Source organism: Corvus kubaryi, unplaced genomic scaffold (genome assembly GCF_017639235.1).
Source record: "Corvus kubaryi isolate FWS band 111438036 unplaced genomic scaffold, C.kubaryi_AGA036_p1.0 split1-131, whole genome shotgun sequence".
NCBI classification, from domain to species: Eukaryota; Metazoa; Chordata; class Aves; order Passeriformes; family Corvidae; genus Corvus; species Corvus kubaryi.
In genome coordinates this window covers 4329599-4351161 of record NW_024582073.1, presented here as the reverse complement: position 1 = coordinate 4351161, position 21563 = coordinate 4329599, and the positions used below count along the sequence as shown (strand labels likewise).

The window sequence follows — 21563 nt, the reverse complement described above, 5'->3', positions numbered from 1 at the left end:
ATAAAGAATCCAGAACCATATACCAACTGAAAGAAAGAGAATAAGTGACAGATGAGCAGGAAAGTTCTACCTTAAATAAGGCAATACTAGAACACACATCTCATTACTGGCTGCGCATTTGTTAGTGAAGTTACTGGGATGGTAAAATTCCTGACATACACTCATTCGCTAAAGACTAGTCAATGCTAGCCTCAATAATAACAGAAGGTATCATGAGTATAAAAAGGTATTGCCAGATTAAGTCTTCACTCTTATGTTAGTCTTCTTCAAAAGATTTCCCAAATGAACAGCACTGGTTGAAAGTCTCGAAAGATCTTAAAACTTTTGTAACATGGAAGCTTCCTTGGACACTGAAGGCTTAGAGGTTCAGATACAGGAATGAAACTCTGGCCAGAGTATAATCTGTAAGGTTTTCGCCTGCAGGAGACTGAGACACTTGAAGATCATAAATGGATGTTCCTCAGCTTCCAAGAGGAGGAAACATAGAAGATTTACTATGAACTGTCAGACTTTTTTAAAAGACAAAAGCATTTTCAAATGTCAGGTTGGTCTTTTTTCCACAATTATTTCATGAGGCAAAAATCCCACATATAACATCTCTACCAACTGTAGGCATAACAGGAAACATATTTTTTAGACCTGCATGAGAAGTAAAGTGGCAGATGAAAGATTTCCATAGTTTTAGAAAAAATAAACAAACTTTCTCTGGCATCAAGTCTGGAGAGACAAAATTCCTATTCAGCCTGATAGAACTGAAGAAGTTTCTATGATTTCTCCACATGCTCCCTACTATGCTTTTGAAGTGCAAAGTAGATAAACCACATCCTTCAGAAGCTACCACCAACAGTCTTCAGCTTAAGACATCATCAGTGCTTTAAAGTTGTTTAAATGTTCAGAGTTCTTGTATTACAGACAACAGCTTAACACTGGGCTACATGCACTTCATGGCATTACTTTACAACTGAATTGCAAAAACAAACGTTAGATAGCAGACTATCCTGAACCTTGATTCACATATTTGTATGAAACATATAATGGAATCACAATCACTGACCATACTGTACTGTATCCTGAGTATTTATTTTTATTGGTTTTGGAGAGAAACAGGATTATACTTACTGAACTACAAGTATCATATGCATCCAATTCTAAGCTTGGAAAGGCACCTTCACATTGTACATTAGTAGTTAAGCAAAATGTTAGGTTTAAACCACTGAGTTACTGAATAACTGCATAGAAACAAAAGATTTCTATTACCTCAAACCCAACTCTTCATTACTGACAAGTAATGTAAGCTTTCTTTAAGCCCTCCAAGATTTACTTCTGTGTCAAACTGCAGAAAGACCACCAGCAACAAAAAATTCATGTCCGAGTTCCAACTAAATCAATCATTTCTCCAGTGAAAGTGGAACCTTGATGTAATCTTTCATATTGCTTAAGTTCATCTTGCTAAATTATATTCCTGTGGACTTCCTCGAAATTTATTTCTTGCATATTTCTCTTTTATATTCCTATTTAGAATTAATGTTCACCATAACCTGTTTGATACTTTGCATAAAACTTAGCCTATTTCAAGTAAGAAACAGACACTTTCAGTTTCATATCATAAAATTCCTTATGGTTTTCCATGAATATTTTAAATGTTGTTTGCATTCTCTCTGAAGTTTTCCCATTTAGAGTCCATTTAAGAATGATATAGAAGTGATTTCATTTGTACATACCTTGATAAATTGAGGTGTAGCTAATCTAACTGTTGCTACAAAGCAAACTTTTTCCTCATATGAAGGCCGGTGTGATCTCTGAATAGTTCCTTCAAAACCATTGTGCGCTGAGTTGGGAACTGAGGGCAGACAGAGGAGATGACAATGTAAGTATGGAGGAAAATGGCAGTAATATCACAAGACAAGTGGCCGAGTATTTATCTGTGGTTTGCTTGTAACTTATCATGCATTAAGAAAAATGCTACATATCTACATTTATATGCGCAGGAATAATAACACAGTAATAGGAGTAGTTACAGAGTAGTAATGGGAACATGACCATCCAGTTACTTACTCAAAGAACTAAAATTACAGTTAATACGATATTATTACCGACAAAGTGTTTTTAAGAAACTAATAACAGTTCTAATCTTTGCTAACGGGTAAAAATGACTGGATTACACTTTCTTCAAAAGTATCTTTAAAATTTATCTTTTGCATCAGGTTTTGCTAATTTTTTCTTTTGAACTCTGAGGTAAGTATTTACTTTGTAGACTTCCATCACATTTAAGCAACACATGCTGAAGACATACCAAGTAACAGAACAATCAAAGGCACAATTACAGATGTGAAAGAATCAGGATACTGAGCTGAGAACAAATTCCACTTATTGAATCACGGAGATGGAATCAAAAGGAGGCAAAGGATGGACTAGACCTCAAAACAGATTAACCTTATCTTTCATTTCCATCCATTATCAATTTAGTTTATCTTTACTAAGGCCTAGAGATGGTGACTTCAAAACACTGTGAGGTCTTTCAAAGCCTGACTGGTTTTAATTCAGCTCTAGATTAGAACTCCTACTAAAGTTTCTTCATGCAATTTCAGCTTACAGCTCCTTGCTCTTTCCATCAGAAAGAAAATAAGCAGTTTCCTTCCTCTTTATCTTAGCCCTCGTCCTTCGTTCTTCAGAGTTTATCTTGCCTTGTAAGTTAGATTTATAAACTACTTGTTTTGTTGCTCTACTCTGAACGCTCTCCAACTTCTTTACTTCTGACAAATAAGTATCAAAACTTGGATGAGGACATGCAAGTGCTAAGAAGTGCAGTGGGACTATTTCAGGTGGTTTTGACTATATTTTAGAAAGGCTTTTGCATTTTCAGATTGGTGGCTGGTCAAGGTGATTTGGTCACATTCAGTTTACATTCCACAGTAACCCCTTTTCCTAAAGGACTGCTATGTAGCTTGCTGTAGCCATCCTTGTTCATATAGTTTGATATTCCTAAACATAGTAACTTGCATTTTTTCTTAGTCAATTTTTCTGGGTTTTTAGACCAAAATAATTTCTTTTCTAAATTTGGGGATGAATTCTTCTCTTGTTTTTAGTGGACTATTTCATGACTTCAAACTATGTTCCATTGTTCATAACATTAATGAAAATACCAATCAAATCCAGAAGTTGTCCATTAAAACTGCACTTTGACAGTGAACATTGGTAACCTTTCCAATCAGTTTCTGCAGCTACTCTCAAGCAATTTCAATTAACATGTGCTTCCCTTATACGTTTGTGAGAACAGAATATGATAACAAAACCGTATTTGAAAAGTCCATCATTTATTTGTGCTTTATCCTCTTATCCATACAGTGTGTTACTCTTTGGTAGAGGAAGCTGAACTGATTTGATGCTATTTCTACCTGGAAAATCCACAGTGGTTGCCATTCAATTCCCTGCAGCTTCCTGAAACTCATATATATTTTAATTATTTGTTCCAGAGTATTTCCAAATATCAAATTGCAACCAATAGGTCTGCAGTTTCCCAACTCCTCATTCCAAGACTAGCACTATATTTGGCCTTTTCAGGACTGTTTCTTGTATTTCCTATAATATTACATAACTGTATTTGCATTAAGACTCAACCTCTTCCCATTTTGTGAGAAAAATAGTGGTATCAGATAAAAACTCCACAGATTTATTTACAACATACTGGTTTTCATAATATTTTTGGGTGATCTTTCTAAGAATCTACTACTGATCACACTGCAGATCCCACTTGGACACAAAAACAGGCTTCCCAAGTAAATAGTCAGCACAGCCAGGCCAAACAGATTAGAGGTGTAGCACAGACGAAGAATATTATACATAGCTAATAAAAATAATTTCAGTGGTAGGGAGTAGCAACTCAGTGCAGAAAACGGTACTGGCCCACCCACTCATCTGAGTGGTAACTCCTGTCAAGTGAAAGCACAGAACTGAAATGGGGGGAAAACCTACATTTTCCTTCCCAGTTGCCTGTGTAATGAGAGCTGCAGGTATTCAGTACCACTAATCTTCAGGTTAGACGCCTGCTTAAATATGGCTTATGATGAACTAAATTCAGGCTCCTTATTTTAAAACATTTACTTAAATTCCTCTAACATTCTTTTAAAAAATGTTTTACAAAATACTAGTTTCCTTTAATTGAAAGCATTAAGCATAATTACTACGTTTTGCATTCAAATACACAGACCCGTAATACCTGATAGGCAGTTTTTCTTCTTTTCCATTACACCAATACAGAAGTGATAAAATTCTGCTTCAAGATCTTCTTTTGAAAGCTGGATTTTAGTTTACCTACATTTTGCACCATGGTCCCAAGCCAGTTTAGCTGCGGAGCTGCCTAAGTATTCCACTCAAACACTGCTGAAATTACTTACCATGATTCAAACACTTGAAATTTCCTATAAATTTTACATATTCATATGTAGGTTGCTCTTTTGGATCTATTGTTCCTCGCAGCATATGGCAACAGAATTCTAGCTGATTTTTTGCTAGAAAAAAAATAAACAAAGTAATAGGCTATATGCTTGATGAAGCACACAGGCAACATGAAATGGAAAGCAGGTATAATAAAGCTGAATACATATTGAGATACTGTAAGTGTAGTGATTCCAACTGGCTACAGCCTCTGCTTTTAACCAGCATGACAGTAACTAACCTAAAGAACTCCTTTAGATTTTGTGCATGAAGGGCTTTGAATATTAGCAACATGAAAATCTCTGAGAACTAGAGCTGTATTAAAGAAGATGCCCTGAACTTAAGTTCACTAAAGCACATGCTCCCAAACTCCATTAGCCTGCTATGTATTTATTCTTGCCAACTGCTAAAACTGTCTGAATAGAAGCTCTATAAACAATATGAACCCTTCTAATACACGGGGAAGTTATAGATTAAAAGGCAATGCAACTTTGAAAATTCTGCTCTAGAGCAGGGGGGACACTAACACTTCTGTTCTTCAGGGCTCTGAAGCACATCTCTGCTCAAATAACACTGGAAAAACTGATCATGTAAAATTCCAAGTAAATAACTTTTAACACAACTGCTGTACTGGTTTTATCTGGGATAGAGTTAATTTTCCCCACAGCAGCTCACATGGTGCTGTGTTTCGGATTTTGACTAGAACAGTGTTGCTAACAGGGATGTGCCCATTATTGCTCAGCAGCACTTACACAGTGCACAGGCCCTCTCTTTACCTCCCTCTGCTCCACTGGTGAGGAGGCTGGGGGTGCCCCAGCAGCTGGGAGGGGACACAGCGGGGAGAGCTGAACTAAGGGATATCCCATACTGTATGGCACTGTGCTCAGCAATAAAAGCTGGGGAAAAGAAGAAGGGGGAGACATTTGGGTTTACAGCATTTGTCTTCCCAAGTAACCATCATACATGACATAGCCCTGCTTTCCTAGAGATGGCTGAACAACTGCCTACCAACCAGAAAGAGCAAACTAATTCCTTATTTTGCTTTGCTTGTGCACACAGCTTTTGACTTCACCTGTTAGTCTGCCTTTATCATGACCCACAAGTTTGCTCACTTTTACTCTTCTGACTCTTTTCCTGTTCAACTGGTAGGAGTGATCGAGCAGCTGTATGGGGCAGAGCTGCCTACAGGGGTTAGCCCAAAATTACTACTTACATTTTAAGTATTCCGGTGTCAAGGAATCACTTTCCAGCAGATGAGAAGACAATATTTTATAAATTTCTGAATGTTCCCCCTCTGGGATAAAATTAAATACACTCTGATCCACAAGATCAGACTGAAAGAAAAAGATTTAGTAAGTGTTAATTCAAGACATCAATGTCACAAAGCCTACTATTTTAATGCAAAACAATTCCACAGTTCATTACTGACTCAACAAAGTCACCTGCTGGAATATATATTAGTATTTTGCAAGAAAAAAAATCTGTTCTGATATGCCTGCCTTATGGGGAGTGGTAAATGAATTCCTTGCTTTGATTTGCTTGCATGCATGGCTTTTGCTTTACCTATTAAACTGTCTTTATCTCAACCCACAAGTTTTCCCGCTTTTACCCTTCCAATTGCCTCCCCCATCCCACTGAGGGGTGAGTGAGCGAGCTGCTGGGTGAGGATGAGTTGCCAGTTACCACATTTTATAATCGGTTCCATAGCTACATACACAAAACCGCAAACAACAGAGATGAATGCAGCAAAACTGAACAACTGATTATATGCATAAATGCATTTGGTTAAGTATTCAAAAGAAGAGGAATCATAAAATGTATGTTTAGAATTCATAAATCACACCTAAAAACCAAGAACAAACGTGCCTCTGAGAACCTGTCAAATTCTACGAAAAGAAAAAGTTAAAATCACAATTACCTGCCCATTTAAAAAATTCTCATACTGTTATCATGCATACTTTAAGAGAATTTATTTTGTCTCTTACCACAGTAAGACAACTAACATTTAACAGAATGTGTCCTTCTCTTCTAGAAAAACACTCAATTTAACTCGTCAATTGTTAGCACTTATTAATTTGCTTCACTTCAGAATAACATTATTCAAAGGTAACTTTAAAAACTTAAATGAATGTTACACGTACCAGTGAGCAATCTCACCCAGATTAAAGATGAGCGAATGTGATAAACCCAAAAGTATATATTGAACTTAAAAAGCAGAACCAGCAGCAATGTATTTATCAGAGTGTGTTGTCAAGAAAGAAGTAAAAAAGTAGTTAAAAAATTTCAATTATTTAGATCTTTAGTAATACTCTTCTGACTCATGTAGAGGCTGTGAACTCTAAAGGGTCCCCTGCAATCAACTGTGTTACTTCAGCTACGCTGAAACTGATGCTAGGCACTTCATAATCCTTTCTAACAGAGTGACAACTGCATTCTGCATTTCCAAAGGAAATGTTTAATATAGAAGACAGACCAGTAGGAAGGAGTTGTGCTGAAGAAAAAACAGAAACACTGAAACAAAGCATACATCTGTCCCATCTGTCTGTTGGCCAAAAATGCCAACAATTAATCAATACTTGTGGGATATGCCACAAATACTCATATCAGAACACCAATCAACCACAGACAAACTGGTATGTTACCAAAAGCAATTTGTTACTTACTGGTAAATGTTCAAGTAAGGGAGTTATACTTTCAGACACGTATATTATATTTCCATCTGTCATAATTGCTAAAAAAAAACCATCAAGAGCCTGAAATTAAACATAACGGGCAGTTAAATAAAAAAGAAACAGCATACTAAAAATGTTAAGCTATATTCAATACAGAAAATAATGCAGACCAATTTTAGTTTAGTTTATTGCAGAAATGGGAATGTCTTTCCCTACTGAAAACCCTTAATCCTGTTTTTACACTAAAACGATTACAATTCCCATACTGTTCCATCGTTAAATAATCTGTGGTTTCAGAAGCAAATACATATATAGACAGCCACTGTTTTCCCCAACTCCCACTCTGCCTGCCTGTTATTTTTAATTCCATCACCATTTTAGATCTCAGAAAACTCATAAAAATGAGCTAGAGACAAAACCAAGATGTGGGAAAACTACAAGAAGAACAAGTAAAAGAGTCAGCAAAATCAATGAATTTTAGTGTTTAAAAAGCTCAACATTCCCAATCTCAATGAAAGAAGCTTGTATTGAGATTTTACTGAGACTTGAAATCTGTGAGATACAGTTCTGACTGCCTTATCTTTACTGAACTCAAACTTCTTTCCTTTGAATATAACACAACGTTTCAACTGAAAGCTACCAACAAAAGCACAACAGAACTGTATTTCTAAACAGGAAATTTCAAAGCTCACATCTTTGAAAAAAACTCTTATATCAGAGGACTTTTCTGAAAATTTTTTAAATACCAAAACCCACAACTTGTAACTTTTTGTATCTGTGCATCAAAGCAAAGGTTTAACTATGGAACAAAAATAAAGAAGTGTTTGTTAATTTGTAATATTTTTCATTTAACTATAATTAAAAATTGTTTCACTAACAAGATATAAATGACTTATGCTCATTTTCAATGAAATAATAGCTTATAATTAAAGTTTCTTTCTAGTAGTTTTGCAACTATTCATGTAATCTTCAGAAAAGTAATGCTCTCAACCAGTTTTGGAAAGCATAGCAGGTAAAGAAATTAAACACTTACTTATTGCACTCAAGTTACATGGATATGTTGAGCCTTTTTCATAACTAGAATTTTAATTTATGCATAATAATTCTTTCTCTAGCACCTTCCTTATGCTGCTAATTTAAAATATCCACTTTGACAGTAAACATGTTCATTTACAGACTTGCTGTTATTATGTTTATTTAATTGAAAATGTAGTTCAAAGAAAGCTGCTTTTCTGAAACAACATTCTGGAACTCTGCTTACATAGGAACTTTGATGGCTTATCTTGATGAAAACATATAGTTACAACTCAAATATGAGAATAAAAACATATGTCATCAAACTGAAAAATTTCATAATGGAATGACTTCCAGCAAGGAATTCTTCTACTCCCAGAAAACCAGAAATAATGTACCTCTAACATTAACTGTGTGAACTCTTCATTACTAAGGAATGTCGGTTTCCAGTCCTGTCGAATTTCACTGGCATCTGATTGTGCAGTAATTTCTACAATCAAACACATACACAGCATAAGGATTCATACTTCCAAAAGCCATTATTTTTCCCCTAAGCTACATATTCATAGTTAAGGAACAGGAGAAAGTTCTCCAGTCTCCTCTGTTGTTCATTCATTACATACAGAAGTTGTTCCGTAAAAAGAAAATAAATGTCTTCTTCCATGTCGTAATAAAATTTGTCTTCTCTTTCCTTCGACCAGTTTGCCAGATTTCAAGGCAATACTGACGTTAATGACAGTCAGTAACAGATTTTGATGATGAAAAAATACTCTTTCCCCTGAGACTATAATGAAATGTTTTATAAAGAGTGTTGTTTACAAAGATTTAGAAAGCCAAAATTCCTGATCAGTTTATGTCATTAAAACAGCTAATCCTCAAGTATCTTGGCCAGTCCTTGTCATTCTAACCCTTGCACTAAAAATTGTCATTGTCCTTTCTCCTTTTCCTGCTCTTTTCTGGTTATACTTAAAAAGAGTCGTTTTTCAACAAAGATTCTTAAAAGCTCTACAACAGACTCCACTCTAGAATTCCTGTCTGTTACAGACACATAAATGAATTTTGACATAGATGAATTTTGAGTAAAGATTCCAGCAGGAGTTGAGAAATACATAGATTAACTTCCATACAGAGGTGAGAGAATCAACAGCTGCTAAGCAAAGCCTGACGCCAGGTTCTGAAACTGATGCTTCCTTATCAACTGATAACTAAAACAACAAGAAGCAGGACCTCATAGCTCTTCAGTTTTGAGGAATAACAAGAGCATCACAGAAGTACTGGTTGTACGAACAATCTTGGACAAGTAATCAAGTATTTAGACAAATCAAAAGAACCAAACCAATTCTTTAAGGTTTTTGATTTTTAAAGGACAAGTCTGTACAAAGATCGTAAGCTAGAGTCTTAGTTCAGGTGCCTCAAAGAGCCAGAAAACCTGGAATTGAATTAAATATGCAAAGAGCTGGAGCAGTTCGTAGTTTTTTTTACCACACTGAAGTGGGAAAACTTTACAAAAAAGCTTTAGACTTAACAAAAAGAACAGTAAACAACAGCAACGTCATGCAAGAAACTGGCCGAAAGTGGAAAGCTGCAAGAAGAAGTGAAAAAAAAATCAACAAGTAAGACCTTCCAATTATCCAATCTCACAAAACATATAAATTCATCAGGCTTTTGCAATCTGTTTTGAAATGGTATCACAAAGCAGGAAGAGTGGGCTGGAGAATTAAGAAAACCTATGTATAGTCCCAAATGTAGCTTTTCAGTCAGAATGAAGATACTGAACACTGAGGGGCAAGTCACAGGACTTGAAAATGAAAAGCTCTGCCACCAAAGTGGAGGCAAAATTCCAGGAACTTAGTGCATTCATTCCACAGAACACAGATAATCTTCACTTTAAACTGGAGAAGTCTGATTCATTGGCTCATTCTAGCCCTTATAACCATCCTACTTCAGAATTAAAAAGACTGTCTTTTGCATTAGAACAGATATATGCTAAATAAAAGCTGAAGTTCATGCCTTTAACAAACCATTCTGAAATATCTTATCACAAGTACAGGTGTTCTTTTACATTTTCCATAATTAGAGCAAGCATGATACTAGCAAACAGAGCCAAAGCAACAGAATGAACCTGTTTCACTTGGCAACTTCAGAGAAATGCCTAGAAGTTCTGGCAGAAGGTTGCACTCAGAGATAAATGGTGGTAAGGCCACATTCCTGAGCTAGATACCAGAAGGAGGAGCATAACCAAACTTGCACATTAAACTTCAGTCTTCAAGTTCTATATCTGAAGCAATTCTACACCAGCACCAAGAATTCTCAAAACAAATTGCCAGCCAAGCCAAGATCTATACCATTTATCTGTGGGTTGTAGGAGTATCAGTCTACCACCTGCAATTATAGGCAGCTAAATTCTTCAGTATTTACTAATTTTAAAAAATTTGTTTACAAATTCAGTGAAAGATGACAGGCAGTACTAGTCAAAGAGAACCTCCCAGTGATACAATGTCAGTGTGTTTAGCCTCCTGTATCTTCCCAGTGAGAAACAGAATCCACATTGAATAATAATTAACTCAGATAGTTCATTTGGAGCTGCTGCCAGAGTACCAAGCTTGGATAATGTGGAAATAGCCCTGGAAGAACCAGAAGCAATGCAGTTAAATCCTGGTGGCTCAACATAGTAGGATTTCAACCATAAAGCAGCTACTCAGTGCTGAACAATCCATTTATCCTAGGTCATTCAGCTTTATTGCAACATATCCAAGCACTTCAGGAGATAAAATATTCTTCTGAACTTTACCAACATTTTGTCCAAAACCACTTTAATGTAAAATGCTGTACAGCAATGCTAGTAAGCACTGACAGTCAGAGCTTTAGGGACCTTAATATGATATGTGCAGTCACACAGAGCTGCATTCTGTCACACTAAGTGAAGGACAAAAGTGCCCTGCCCTAAAAGGCATCCTTCTCCAAAGCTGCTTTTTGCCCCTTCATTCTAAAAAAAAAAAAAAAAATCTCAGCACTTTGAAGAGAAAAATATGACTGCTGGCTGGCTGACACACGTTTGTTCTGCATTCTATATTTTATGTCAGGAATTACCAATACAAGATAAAGTAATTTTGAAACAGAACCAACTTTCACAAAGGCCTTATAACCCGAAGAACTGGCTTTTACAGAAGAGGAGCCTTCATACTGCTTTTCTTTTCTTATGAGACAAATGTATCTCAGCAAATTAAAACAGCATAATCAATATTTAATTGGGAAAAAAAAAACCCAAACCTATGAATTCTCATACGAATTATACCACCCTCCTTTTTCATTTAAATTATGTTTACAATTTTAACAGCAATGTTCAGTACACATTTGGTGTTACTGGAAACATAACATTAATGGAAGAGATGTGCTAGGGTATGGAAAAACATTTCTCATACCTTAAATTGACACACATACTGTTGATAAATACATAGCTATTCATCCACTTAATATCTCATTTTATAACCTTATAGTTACTTTTTTTGACCCTACTGCTTTCTAGTTAGCATACATTCTCAGAAATTACCCAAGGAAATGAGCAAAAGAGTCAATTTTCTTCAGTTTCTAATCTTGTTTTTGCAGTGTGAACCACAAGGTGCCATATTAAGAACAAGTGTAGGAGCAGGAACAGAGATTTTTTTATATATATAATATCTAACAGCCATAAATCAGTGTACACTTGGTGGAAGAATTTTTTTCATTACAGAAATAACCTGTAACAAACTTCAGTATAACATATATGGGTATATCCCACCGTCAGTTGATGCAAACAGCAAAGATGTTCAAGGATATCGATTGTTTTGACATTTCACATGACCTTTAAACAACAACACACACACAGAGCCTTATACATCCATGTGTGTATCTTAAAACTTTAAAAGTTTAGCTAAAAGTATTTATAGATTTTCTGGCATTTTTTTCCCAGCTGGGGAAAAAAAAAAAAAAAAAAAAAAAGCCAAAATGCCCATAACTCCTGGTCTCTATGCTCTCTGTATCGCACTTTCTCTCGTCAAGCAACCAACCCAGTAACACTGCTGGAAACCACAGTGCCCTATCGCCTTATCATCTTTGTTTAAGCAGCCAGTTGTGTAGGCGGCACCTGACACAAAGAGAAGGAGCATTAACTTCTCTTGGAATAGCTTTTCAGTGCTTTATCTTGCTTCATGTAGAACCTGGAGAGACAAATCAGCTGTTCAAACCAGGCTTATCTAAATACCCAAATAAGTATTTCGAGCAAGTACTTCCACTAAAATGGATCAGCAGTTTTCCTGTGAAGCAAAACTTTAGCCATTTGCACCCATGTCTGTCCAGAACAAAAAACTTCGAGGTTATTTCAAAAATAAAACTTCTCTTTGTGAAACAGATTTCATGTTTCACAAAGAGAACCATGGGACAAAAAAACTCAGTACTGGCTTTTGCTAAGTATTAGCAGAAATACAGGTACATCTCTGCTACCTAGATGATCTTAAGAATATCTTTCTCCAGAAGCACTTCACATTTTTTTGACAAATTCCTTCAAGGAGCTGCAGAATTTTTAATATTTTATGTAATAATTGAGTATCACTTTAAAAAGTAAGAATTTATAAATAACGTTTACTGTTACAAATAATTACCTTTGTGCTTCCGTAAAAAGTCAATGCTCTTCTGCAGCACAGTGGACTTATCCATCTTCCGAGCATTCCCTGGAAGCATGGAACCCAACTCTTTGATAAGTACATTGAACTGATCTCGACGTTTCTTTTCGGACTTGTTTCTAGACACTCTGAAAAGGAAACCAGAAAATATTTTATAACAACTATGAGACTTACTTATACACTGTATACTACTGCCAGGTTCCTGATGCAAACAGCCCCTTAAGAATTTCTGCTGTGATAACTGTCAGAAAAACACCTACTCTGTATCTCAGACACCATTTTTGAAGAATGGCTTCCTCCTTAAGGAACAGTGCAGCAAAGCCTTTGGAATAAAGCACCCTTTTACAAAACACAAACAACTGAGCCACACTTGTAAATACACAATATATCTGAAAAGTAACAGTAGAAGAAATGCTGTTGAGTAATATGTTTATTTATATAAGAGTAACATTTTTATTGTTTAGAAATCACACTGGTAAGTTAAAGCATACAAGTATAGGACATTTCTTAGCTTTAAATAACTTTGAAACTGACCTTTTTGCTTTATCTTTGTCATCTTCTTCCACCAGCCCATCAAAAATGCTTCCGTCATTTCTGAAAGAAACAAAAAGAAATAAATGTTGGAGTGAAAATTCATCTCCTTTGAAGTTCAATCACAAAGAAAGGGGAAGGAGAAAGAGCTGACTATTCATCATTGTCATCATCTCCATTACATCAAGAAAGCAAGGAACTGTTTTACTGTGATGTCTCACAAGGGCCATCATCAGTAACCTGAAGCTAAGTCTTCTGTGTTCTGCTTGCATTTACTAAAGAAAAAGCAAAAAACCTTACATTTCTGACACAATTCAAGAGATTCTCAGACTGCTTCTCATAAGAACTTACAGCCCTATGCAAACACTTAATTGAACAATGCTTCATTTTGGTTTGTATCTTCTTGGTTATTTGCATTACCTTACCCTTTTGAAAACATGGGAGAGGATATATGTAATTAATTTTTACTTACTGGCAATTTCTATTCTAATTACTGAAAATCTATTTTTCTTAAATTATGAAGTATTATTAGTGGAAGATAGCTAAGGAATATGCTATACTTCATCCACATATGTAATTTCATAAATATACAATTAATATCAATGTTAAACAGTAACTATTCATTATATTTGCTTCCTCAGTAATTATCACATAAATTTCTTAGCTTGGCAACTGCCGATCTACTGCTAAAGAGGTGTTAAAATACCAAAATAAGAATGTGTTTTCCTTTGAAGATGCCTCAGTATCCTTCGTACAGTTCCTTTGTTACACTTCCTTTTGCTTTGAAAGTGAAGTCAAAACTGTTCTGTTTTCCAAAACTGCTGTATAATGGACTTTCACATGTTATTTCTGTAACTTCTCCCTGCTTCCAGTCTATTTAGTGCTGTCCACATCAACTTCTGTGTGTCTATCCTTAGGAATTTCTTACCCTAATGCTTCTTTCCCTTAAGCAAAGTAACCTTTCTAAAAAGTTTACCTCATCTCTCTGATTCATAAACCATCAGGCAATTGTACTGTACATTATGATTACAGTGATGTTAGGAAGTTACTATTTTGTATGCTACTACATAAACATCAAGCTTTTAGAAGCAATTAATATATTCAAAAGGCTGAAGTTTCAGTGAGATGCCAAAGAACTTCACTAGAAGAAGTGACAAGTTAGACAAGCATTATAGAAGTTTTATCCATTGCTTTTACTCTTATTTTTTCCACTGACATAAATTAGATGCAAGTTTCATTTCCCAAAGTCTCAAAAATGGTAATACACAGGACATTAAGTACAGATGTTCACCTACGCTGCTAAGAGAGTGCAGCGCAAGGAATCAAGTAGAAAAACATGCCTCAGTTATTACTTTTCCCTTGAAATAGGTTAGCAGGTCACTTTACTATCATCCACAGCAACACTAATCATTTAAATGTATTTGCTTTTCTTAATCAAAAACTAAGTACTAAAAAAATTGAAAGTTCAAGTAAACATTAAAAATCAGCTCAACTTGCACAGATGTTGTCCCATGGCTGAAAACAAGTAGTGCAATTTAAGATTAACCTCAAGCAATCGAAATCACTATTTTCAGTGACTACAAAATGACACATCTAACAATTACCAAATTTACTTTGTCAAAAATAGCCAAAACCTCACTCTTTAATTTTTGCATAAATTAATATCTAAATGTATTAACCATACAAAAAAGACTACTAAAGAAAGAACTGAACAGTAATTCTCCCAAAACTCTCCACATCTATTAACATACCTGTCTGCAATGGAGCTCATTTTATGGGTGCTTATGGTAAAAAACATAACATATCACACTTTAGTCTTGTGGTAGACATTTGTACGCTTGCCTATAAGAGAAGAAAAAATATCAAACTGTGCTGAGGGAAAAAAATGTGTTTTCCATTAGAGCATACTGATGTTTTCATTTGTTCTACAAGCTGTTCCTAATCTTCCCCTCTCTTCCAACCTTCTGCTCTGCCCTCCTACCTTCCCTAAAGTAGTCTCCATTACCATCATAACCTGGGCCTTAATAGCTCATTTTACATGACAGGGTTCAAGAGAACATTATTAAAGGCTACAGTAAATAAGTCTGCACTAAACAAATAGAAACCTTTTTAGACTCTGAATTCAGATATAGCTTTTCATTTTTAACTTTTTCCTAAAGAACCCTCATAAGTTTGAAGGCTCAACAGATGTGAAATACACTTAGGAGTACACTCTCTTTAGAAACAGTGCAAACAGAAAGCATTTGGGATATAGTTCTTTACAACTATAATTTATTCTTACTGCATTTTTTCTTGAGCACTTTGTTATCATAGACACTTGAAAAGATAACAGTAAGATACCAATTAGAATGTGATCTCCGTACCGTGAGAAAGTTAATCTGACCATTTCTTAAAGCAGTGACATACTCAAGACAGGAAGTTTTTGGTTTTCCAGATGTGCATTTGACTTTGAATTAAGAATGTGAACAAAGTATTATTAGTGAGAGAAGGAATATAACACAGGTTATGAAAATACTAAAGTCAAACATAAAACAGTAGAATTAAACCTTTTCCTTTCATTTGAAGTCAGTTGTCAGAGGCTGCTAAAACAGAGCAGCAAGATTGTAACACTAGCAGTGATTAGGGAACAACTGCATGCAGCAAGTTTTATATGAGCTGAACTTGCAGATCCTTCAGGAATTTTTAGTAGCCTACAAACTTAATAGTAAAAAGGCACTACATTTATTTCCAAGATGATCTTAGTCCATTTAGTGACTCAGTATTTTCTGAGAAGGATTTGTTTGTTTCTGAGAGTACTAAAACCAGTGGAATGAGCAGTGTCAATACCACAACAAATATGGCAGCAAATGCATGATGAGGGAGCTGAGCAAGAAAGTTTGCGATTCAACCAAATTGACTCTGAATCTTCAACAACATATGGTGTGGATTTCCCTCACAGGAACAGCATTTTTCACCACAAAGTTTCATAACTTGAGTGCAGCCGGAAAGTATATGGGAAAGCTGTGCTGCAGCACAATCTCTTTCAAGGCACATCACAAGGCATGCTGGTGTTTTTCCCCAAATGCCCCACTTCTTCAATTAGTATGGACCACTTTTGTCTTGCCTTCACTCACCAAAATCTAGTGCTACAAAGACACACTGGCAGCAAACCACTTCTTCCCTCCAATTCTTCAAAATAACAATTGCATCAGCCATACTGACAAATTAAACTTCCCACATTAGTTGGCCAAGCAACAGAGTTGTAACATTTGAACGCCAGCCATAAATGGCATGAGAAAAGTAAATTATGAAGAAGTGTCTGAATTTTTGTCAAAAGTCCGCAACAACAGACAGGCTGCTCAGCAGTAAAAGCTAACTATCATGACTGGCATGGAACTAAGTTTAAAATCAAGACAAAAGCTATAAACCTGTTTTCATTTAGCTTACATGGTAAGCACTAATACAGCTATGCACTAATTACACTTCTAGCCCTGTGTTAATTTTTATACAAAAATGGTACCTAAAATTATAGGGATCAAGAGCAATATGAAATTCTGTAGGACAAATTATACACTTTCCTTAATCTGCAAAAGAAAAATACCTGTACCGCTAAATACAGAAAACCTTCACTTGCAACATAACTGACATCTTCATTATGCAGAATCTGAATTTAAAAGTCAGTATTTTCACTTCAACAGAGCACTCAATTCCCAGAATTCAATAAAATTATTGATTACAATATACAGATCCTGTATATTGCAATATATACAGTCAGAACTGGCAACCTAGATCTGGTATCCAAGACAAATAGTTTAAAGTACTGAAAAGTACAAGAAATGCACCTGTAGCACCCTTGTTTCTCATCTTTTAAGGTCTGACTCTTCTGTCTTTGCACCCAAATTTGCAAGACACTGAACACGCTCAGTACTTATACATGCCAAGGATAAGACTGCAGAGATAATTCCACCAAAACCAGTCAAGCTGAAAGTAAACACCAAATAAATAAAGGACTATGTCTATTTCTAAGATTCAGACTCAGTCATGTTCTAGAGAACAAAAGGTACTACTTAACACTGCTATGCAGCCCATCTGTGTTGATAACTGAAAGCCATGGGAACCTTATTAATTATAAGAACACAATTTTACCTTTTACACTTTGGGACTTGTTAAAGTATGAGGTTTAGGGACAATGCCTGGTTCCTGTGAAGCACAACGTGGAGTTAGATGTATCCTCTTCTGCAGAAAATAAATTCCAAACTGTCAAAAAATAACAAAGGAAAGCTTTAAAATTAATGAGTTTAAAAGCTATATACTTCTTAATTTTTTAATAAAGACAAGCAATTCTTTTAACAAGAGTAATCTCTAAATGCAATATTCTGCTTATCAAAAGTACCTCAAGTATTTCACTATCTGAATTGACCTTGCTTTAAGGTTCTTCTTGATAAGCAGGATATTCTGACACCATTTCATCTTGGCTTTAAGCTATCACTTTATGCCTGTCTTTAGTCTTGATGTCCTTTTCACTTTTGAATTTGGTTTCACCCGTACCATCTACATCTTCACTTCCACTTGCTACCTTCAAAGTATATTTATACACCATTATTTAAACACCTTTTCACTGAAGTTCTTATTAGGATCTCTTCTGGCTTTCTCTGTTACATCTTCTCCACTCTATGTCTCCAAAATTACTATTCTCAGGACTCCAGAATGTGTAGAATGTTTCTGCTGCTGACAACTAGCAAAGTTGCCCAGTTGCATTATTGCCTCTCCCTCAAACACAGCCATTATCTCTTTCTTTCAAAACTCACTTCAAAATCAATTCTTGGAATGTATCCCAAACTTGCTTCACAACTGTACTTCTTCCATACAAAGACTCTGCACTGACATAAAGTTATTGCCTACTTCCAGTCTCTCGATACCATTACATTTCATTTATAGTTACTTCTCTTGAACCATGCCACTTTCTACATTTTTAAGCTACATGAAATCAGGTTTTTTCCCCTCATCTTTATCCTGTTTCCATCTGCCTTGCTTACTGGTCCTAAAATAAAACAAATTCACTATAATATGTACTTCTTCCATTTCTGAAAAATTTTATTTTAAAGTATATTAAATTCTAAAAAGGAAGCTGGGATCTATAAACTAAGGTTATGCTACTCTTAAATTCACTGATGATTTTTACGGAAAATACCAGAATTATCACTTATTTGATTTGAAAAGTGCCTTCTCCTGCACCTAACAGAGGTTCTCAAGTGGTTAAAATACAGATGAAAATATTAACATAGGAAGTTAAAGCATAGCAGAGCAATCTGCCAGCAGGATAAAAACAATTACAGCATGATTCAATGAAGCCACTCGTTCTTGTCTGGCCAAATAACCTGCTGGCCCATTGACCTACTTTTTTAGGGGCTTACAGCCTCCTCTCCTATTTTGTTTTGTTCCATTTGACAAGTGCAAGCATTAATAGTGACAGAAAGTCCCATGGAAGTCTGCAACATGAAACCAGTGTTTTTAAACTGCTTGGAGTGGAATAACTCTGCCAACTCTCACCCAGTGCCTAACAGAGTTCTAATGATGAAAATTTTAGACCTCCTCTCTGCAGTATGTAGAGGTGCACTTCTTTTAAATCACAATTACACACTTAAGATAAACATCACAGGTCTTAATCACAGAACCATCTTCTATAATGTTTCAAAAAAGGGAGCTTTTACACATATTTCAAAAAGGTATTTTAAGAAGAGCAGGAAAGGAATATGTTTATATCATAAATGAACACATGCAAGCTTAAATCAGACCAAAGAGAAGCTAATTACAGTGGAAAAGCTTTTATTGCCAAAACCACATAGATCTCTAACTTAGTAGAAATAGCATGCATGTGAAAGCCAGCCTACATGCCAGCACTGGCAGCCACAAGTGTTCAAAGGTCATTGTTCTGTCTCCACAACTCATTAGTTTTTTTAAAAAAATAAATTACATCTGTCTGTCACTTGATACCATGTGTTTTGAACACATACAGGCATGTTTTCCAGCTTTTCTGTAAACCAAGGCAGCTAGAAACTTACTATCTTAAAGGAAGCTGAGGTCCTCAATCAAAAATCTTATCTGCTGCCACGGATATGCAAACCATTACTACACCAAATTGCTCAATCTGTACAAAAATTACAAAAACTAGCAATACTGCAACTTCTGCACTATGCTGACTTATCACTCATGGAGAGGCAATAAGTTATTGCATCCCAAGTCATTGCTTGGCCAAATAAAAAAGGTTCTGTATAAGTTACAGGGTAAAAAGCCGTAATTCAAACTAAAGTAATAAAGTTCACACCATCTGATAAAAAATTCCATTTTTTACACTGAAAGAATTTCAGTACCTTCAGTCCAATTTTATTATCAATATTGGCATGTACACTGGTAATATTAAATACTGGAAACAAATTCAAAGATTGAAGAAAGTATGAAATTACAGCACAGTCTTGCTCATGACAGATGTTCTGTCAGGACCGGACTGAAAAATCAATGGGACAATGGTGAACACATTGCCTGTACTTCATTTTGTATAGAGCCAGTAACTGAAATCCCTATGACTCCAGCACTTCATTCTATTGGTAACACTGATAAATATTTTTGAGGAAGAGTAAGTATTGTCCTTATACTGTAAAATATATTTTTATAGAAAAACCTTGATTTATGTAAAATTTATGTCAAGGCATACAAGTAATACATGATTTTGCAGATTACAAGCCTCAGAAATAATGTGACGTGGCTTGTATTATTAAGACAAATAATTTCACACAGGGAACATCACAGGAAAAACATATGAAGCAATACAGTTTTCCAACACTACAGTTTCTTCTGTGTACAGTGTACATAAATAGTGTACAGAAATAGATCAACTTCTTTAATACAACCTGATCTCTGTGCTATAACCCAATTTGGCCAGGGGAGCAAACTAGTTATTATAATAATTGAGGATTAGCTGTAGAGAAGATCTTGTTTAAAGAATCAAAGTCACAGCACCCAATGCCCTGCAGAGCTCTAACACTAGTCACCCACCAGGGTAAGAAAGACCAAGAGCAGAAACATCACGCTGAGCAAACACTCAGCAGAACCTGACTCCCAATGTAAGCACAGCATCAGAAGCCCTGCTCATTATAGAGATTCTGAGGATAATTATAAACCATCCTGATACTCCTTTCCATGAGCTTCTGATCATTTGGATTATGAACTTCTGGGGTCTTACTCTACTAGGACACTATACCATAACTGGGGCAAGCAGTGATCCAGCCATTATCTCCTGCCCAGAATAGTACAACACTATCACTCATATTTTCCATTTTGCTCTTTGCTTCATTGGTTTACCTCCAGCCCAATCATTCTTCTCTTTATTTTTCTCTTTTTTGGAGGTGGGGTAGAGGGGAGGAGAAAAGGAAGAATTTGCTCTGGTTTAGTTTCTCTCCAGGAACCACAGACTTTTGTAGAGAGCAAGAGATTTTTAGACAGATAAACCATAACCACCTGCATAACCACCTCTCATCACATAGTTTGGTAGAACTACAGAACAAGCAAGCAGGTTTCAAGGTAGTTGCTCCTTTGCTTGCAATGATATGTACACCAACAGAAAGCAAATTAGGGTAATGACTGATTAATCTTTTCTTGCTAAGCAAAGGCTGTCTGTGAAAATAAGGTGGTTTTAAAACTGACACGTCTCCTTTTTTGCCTCAAAAAAAAAAAAAAAAAGGGCAATTGAAAAAAACCCCAAAAGATAGGGCTAAAAGGAACTTCAAGGAATGCTGTTCAAACTTTGCAGCCGAACAGGTTATTCCAGCAGCTAGGAATAGTCACATATTGCAACCTCTCCTCTACCACATCGACAAATCAGTTTTTGGTCTGTATTTGTGGAGATGACACATCCTAGAAACGTCATTTTCTGAGATAAAACACGCTATAGCAGCAGGTGTTCATCTTCCAGTGCTTCACAGGACAACCGAGGAGAGGGCTGCTTCTAGCACAGATGGATCCTAGATGGCTTTTAATAGGAAAATTTGTGAGTGGCCATGAGTAGTCTGCTGTGGATGAGCAGCTTCCTTAGGTCCATCACCTTTTCAGAGAGTACTGAAGAACATATAATGGAGAAAGAACAGTAGAACAGAAGACTGGTGGTGTGGGTTGCCATTACCTGAATGGCAGTCTCGTGTCTTCCTCCAAAAGGACTTTTGGGAAGAGAAGAAGTCCAAACAGTCTACAGGAAAGATGAAATGCCTGTTAGGAGGCCTGC

At 35.8% G+C, this 21563-nt stretch overlaps 1 protein-coding gene across 10 annotated transcripts in view; it reads right to left on the bottom strand.

The window, feature by feature from the left end:
* CLOCK (clock circadian regulator) overlaps positions 1–21563 on the bottom strand; it is a 68348-nt gene that overhangs the window by 20137 nt on the left and 26648 nt on the right. For 7 of the 10 annotated variants that reach the window (XM_042053704.1, XM_042053703.1, XM_042053712.1 and 4 more), the window contains 9 exons: positions 17435–17545; positions 15061–15151; positions 13313–13372; positions 12758–12906; positions 8519–8610; positions 7098–7187; positions 5648–5768; positions 4395–4508; positions 1722–1840 (listed from right to left, as the gene is read on the bottom strand). In XM_042053704.1, the coding sequence (XP_041909638.1) occupies positions 1722–1840; positions 4395–4508; positions 5648–5768; positions 7098–7187; positions 8519–8610; positions 12758–12906; positions 13313–13372; positions 15061–15107 (792 nt within the window). In that variant the 5' untranslated portion in view covers positions 15108–15151; positions 17435–17545. Of the gene's footprint in view, positions 1–1721; positions 1841–4394; positions 4509–5647; positions 5769–7097; positions 7188–8518; positions 8611–12757; positions 12907–13312; positions 13373–15060; positions 15152–17434; positions 17546–21464; positions 21528–21563 lie in introns of those variants that run through there. The other 3 variants (XM_042053707.1, XM_042053709.1, XM_042053713.1) reach the window with 2 other exon arrangements.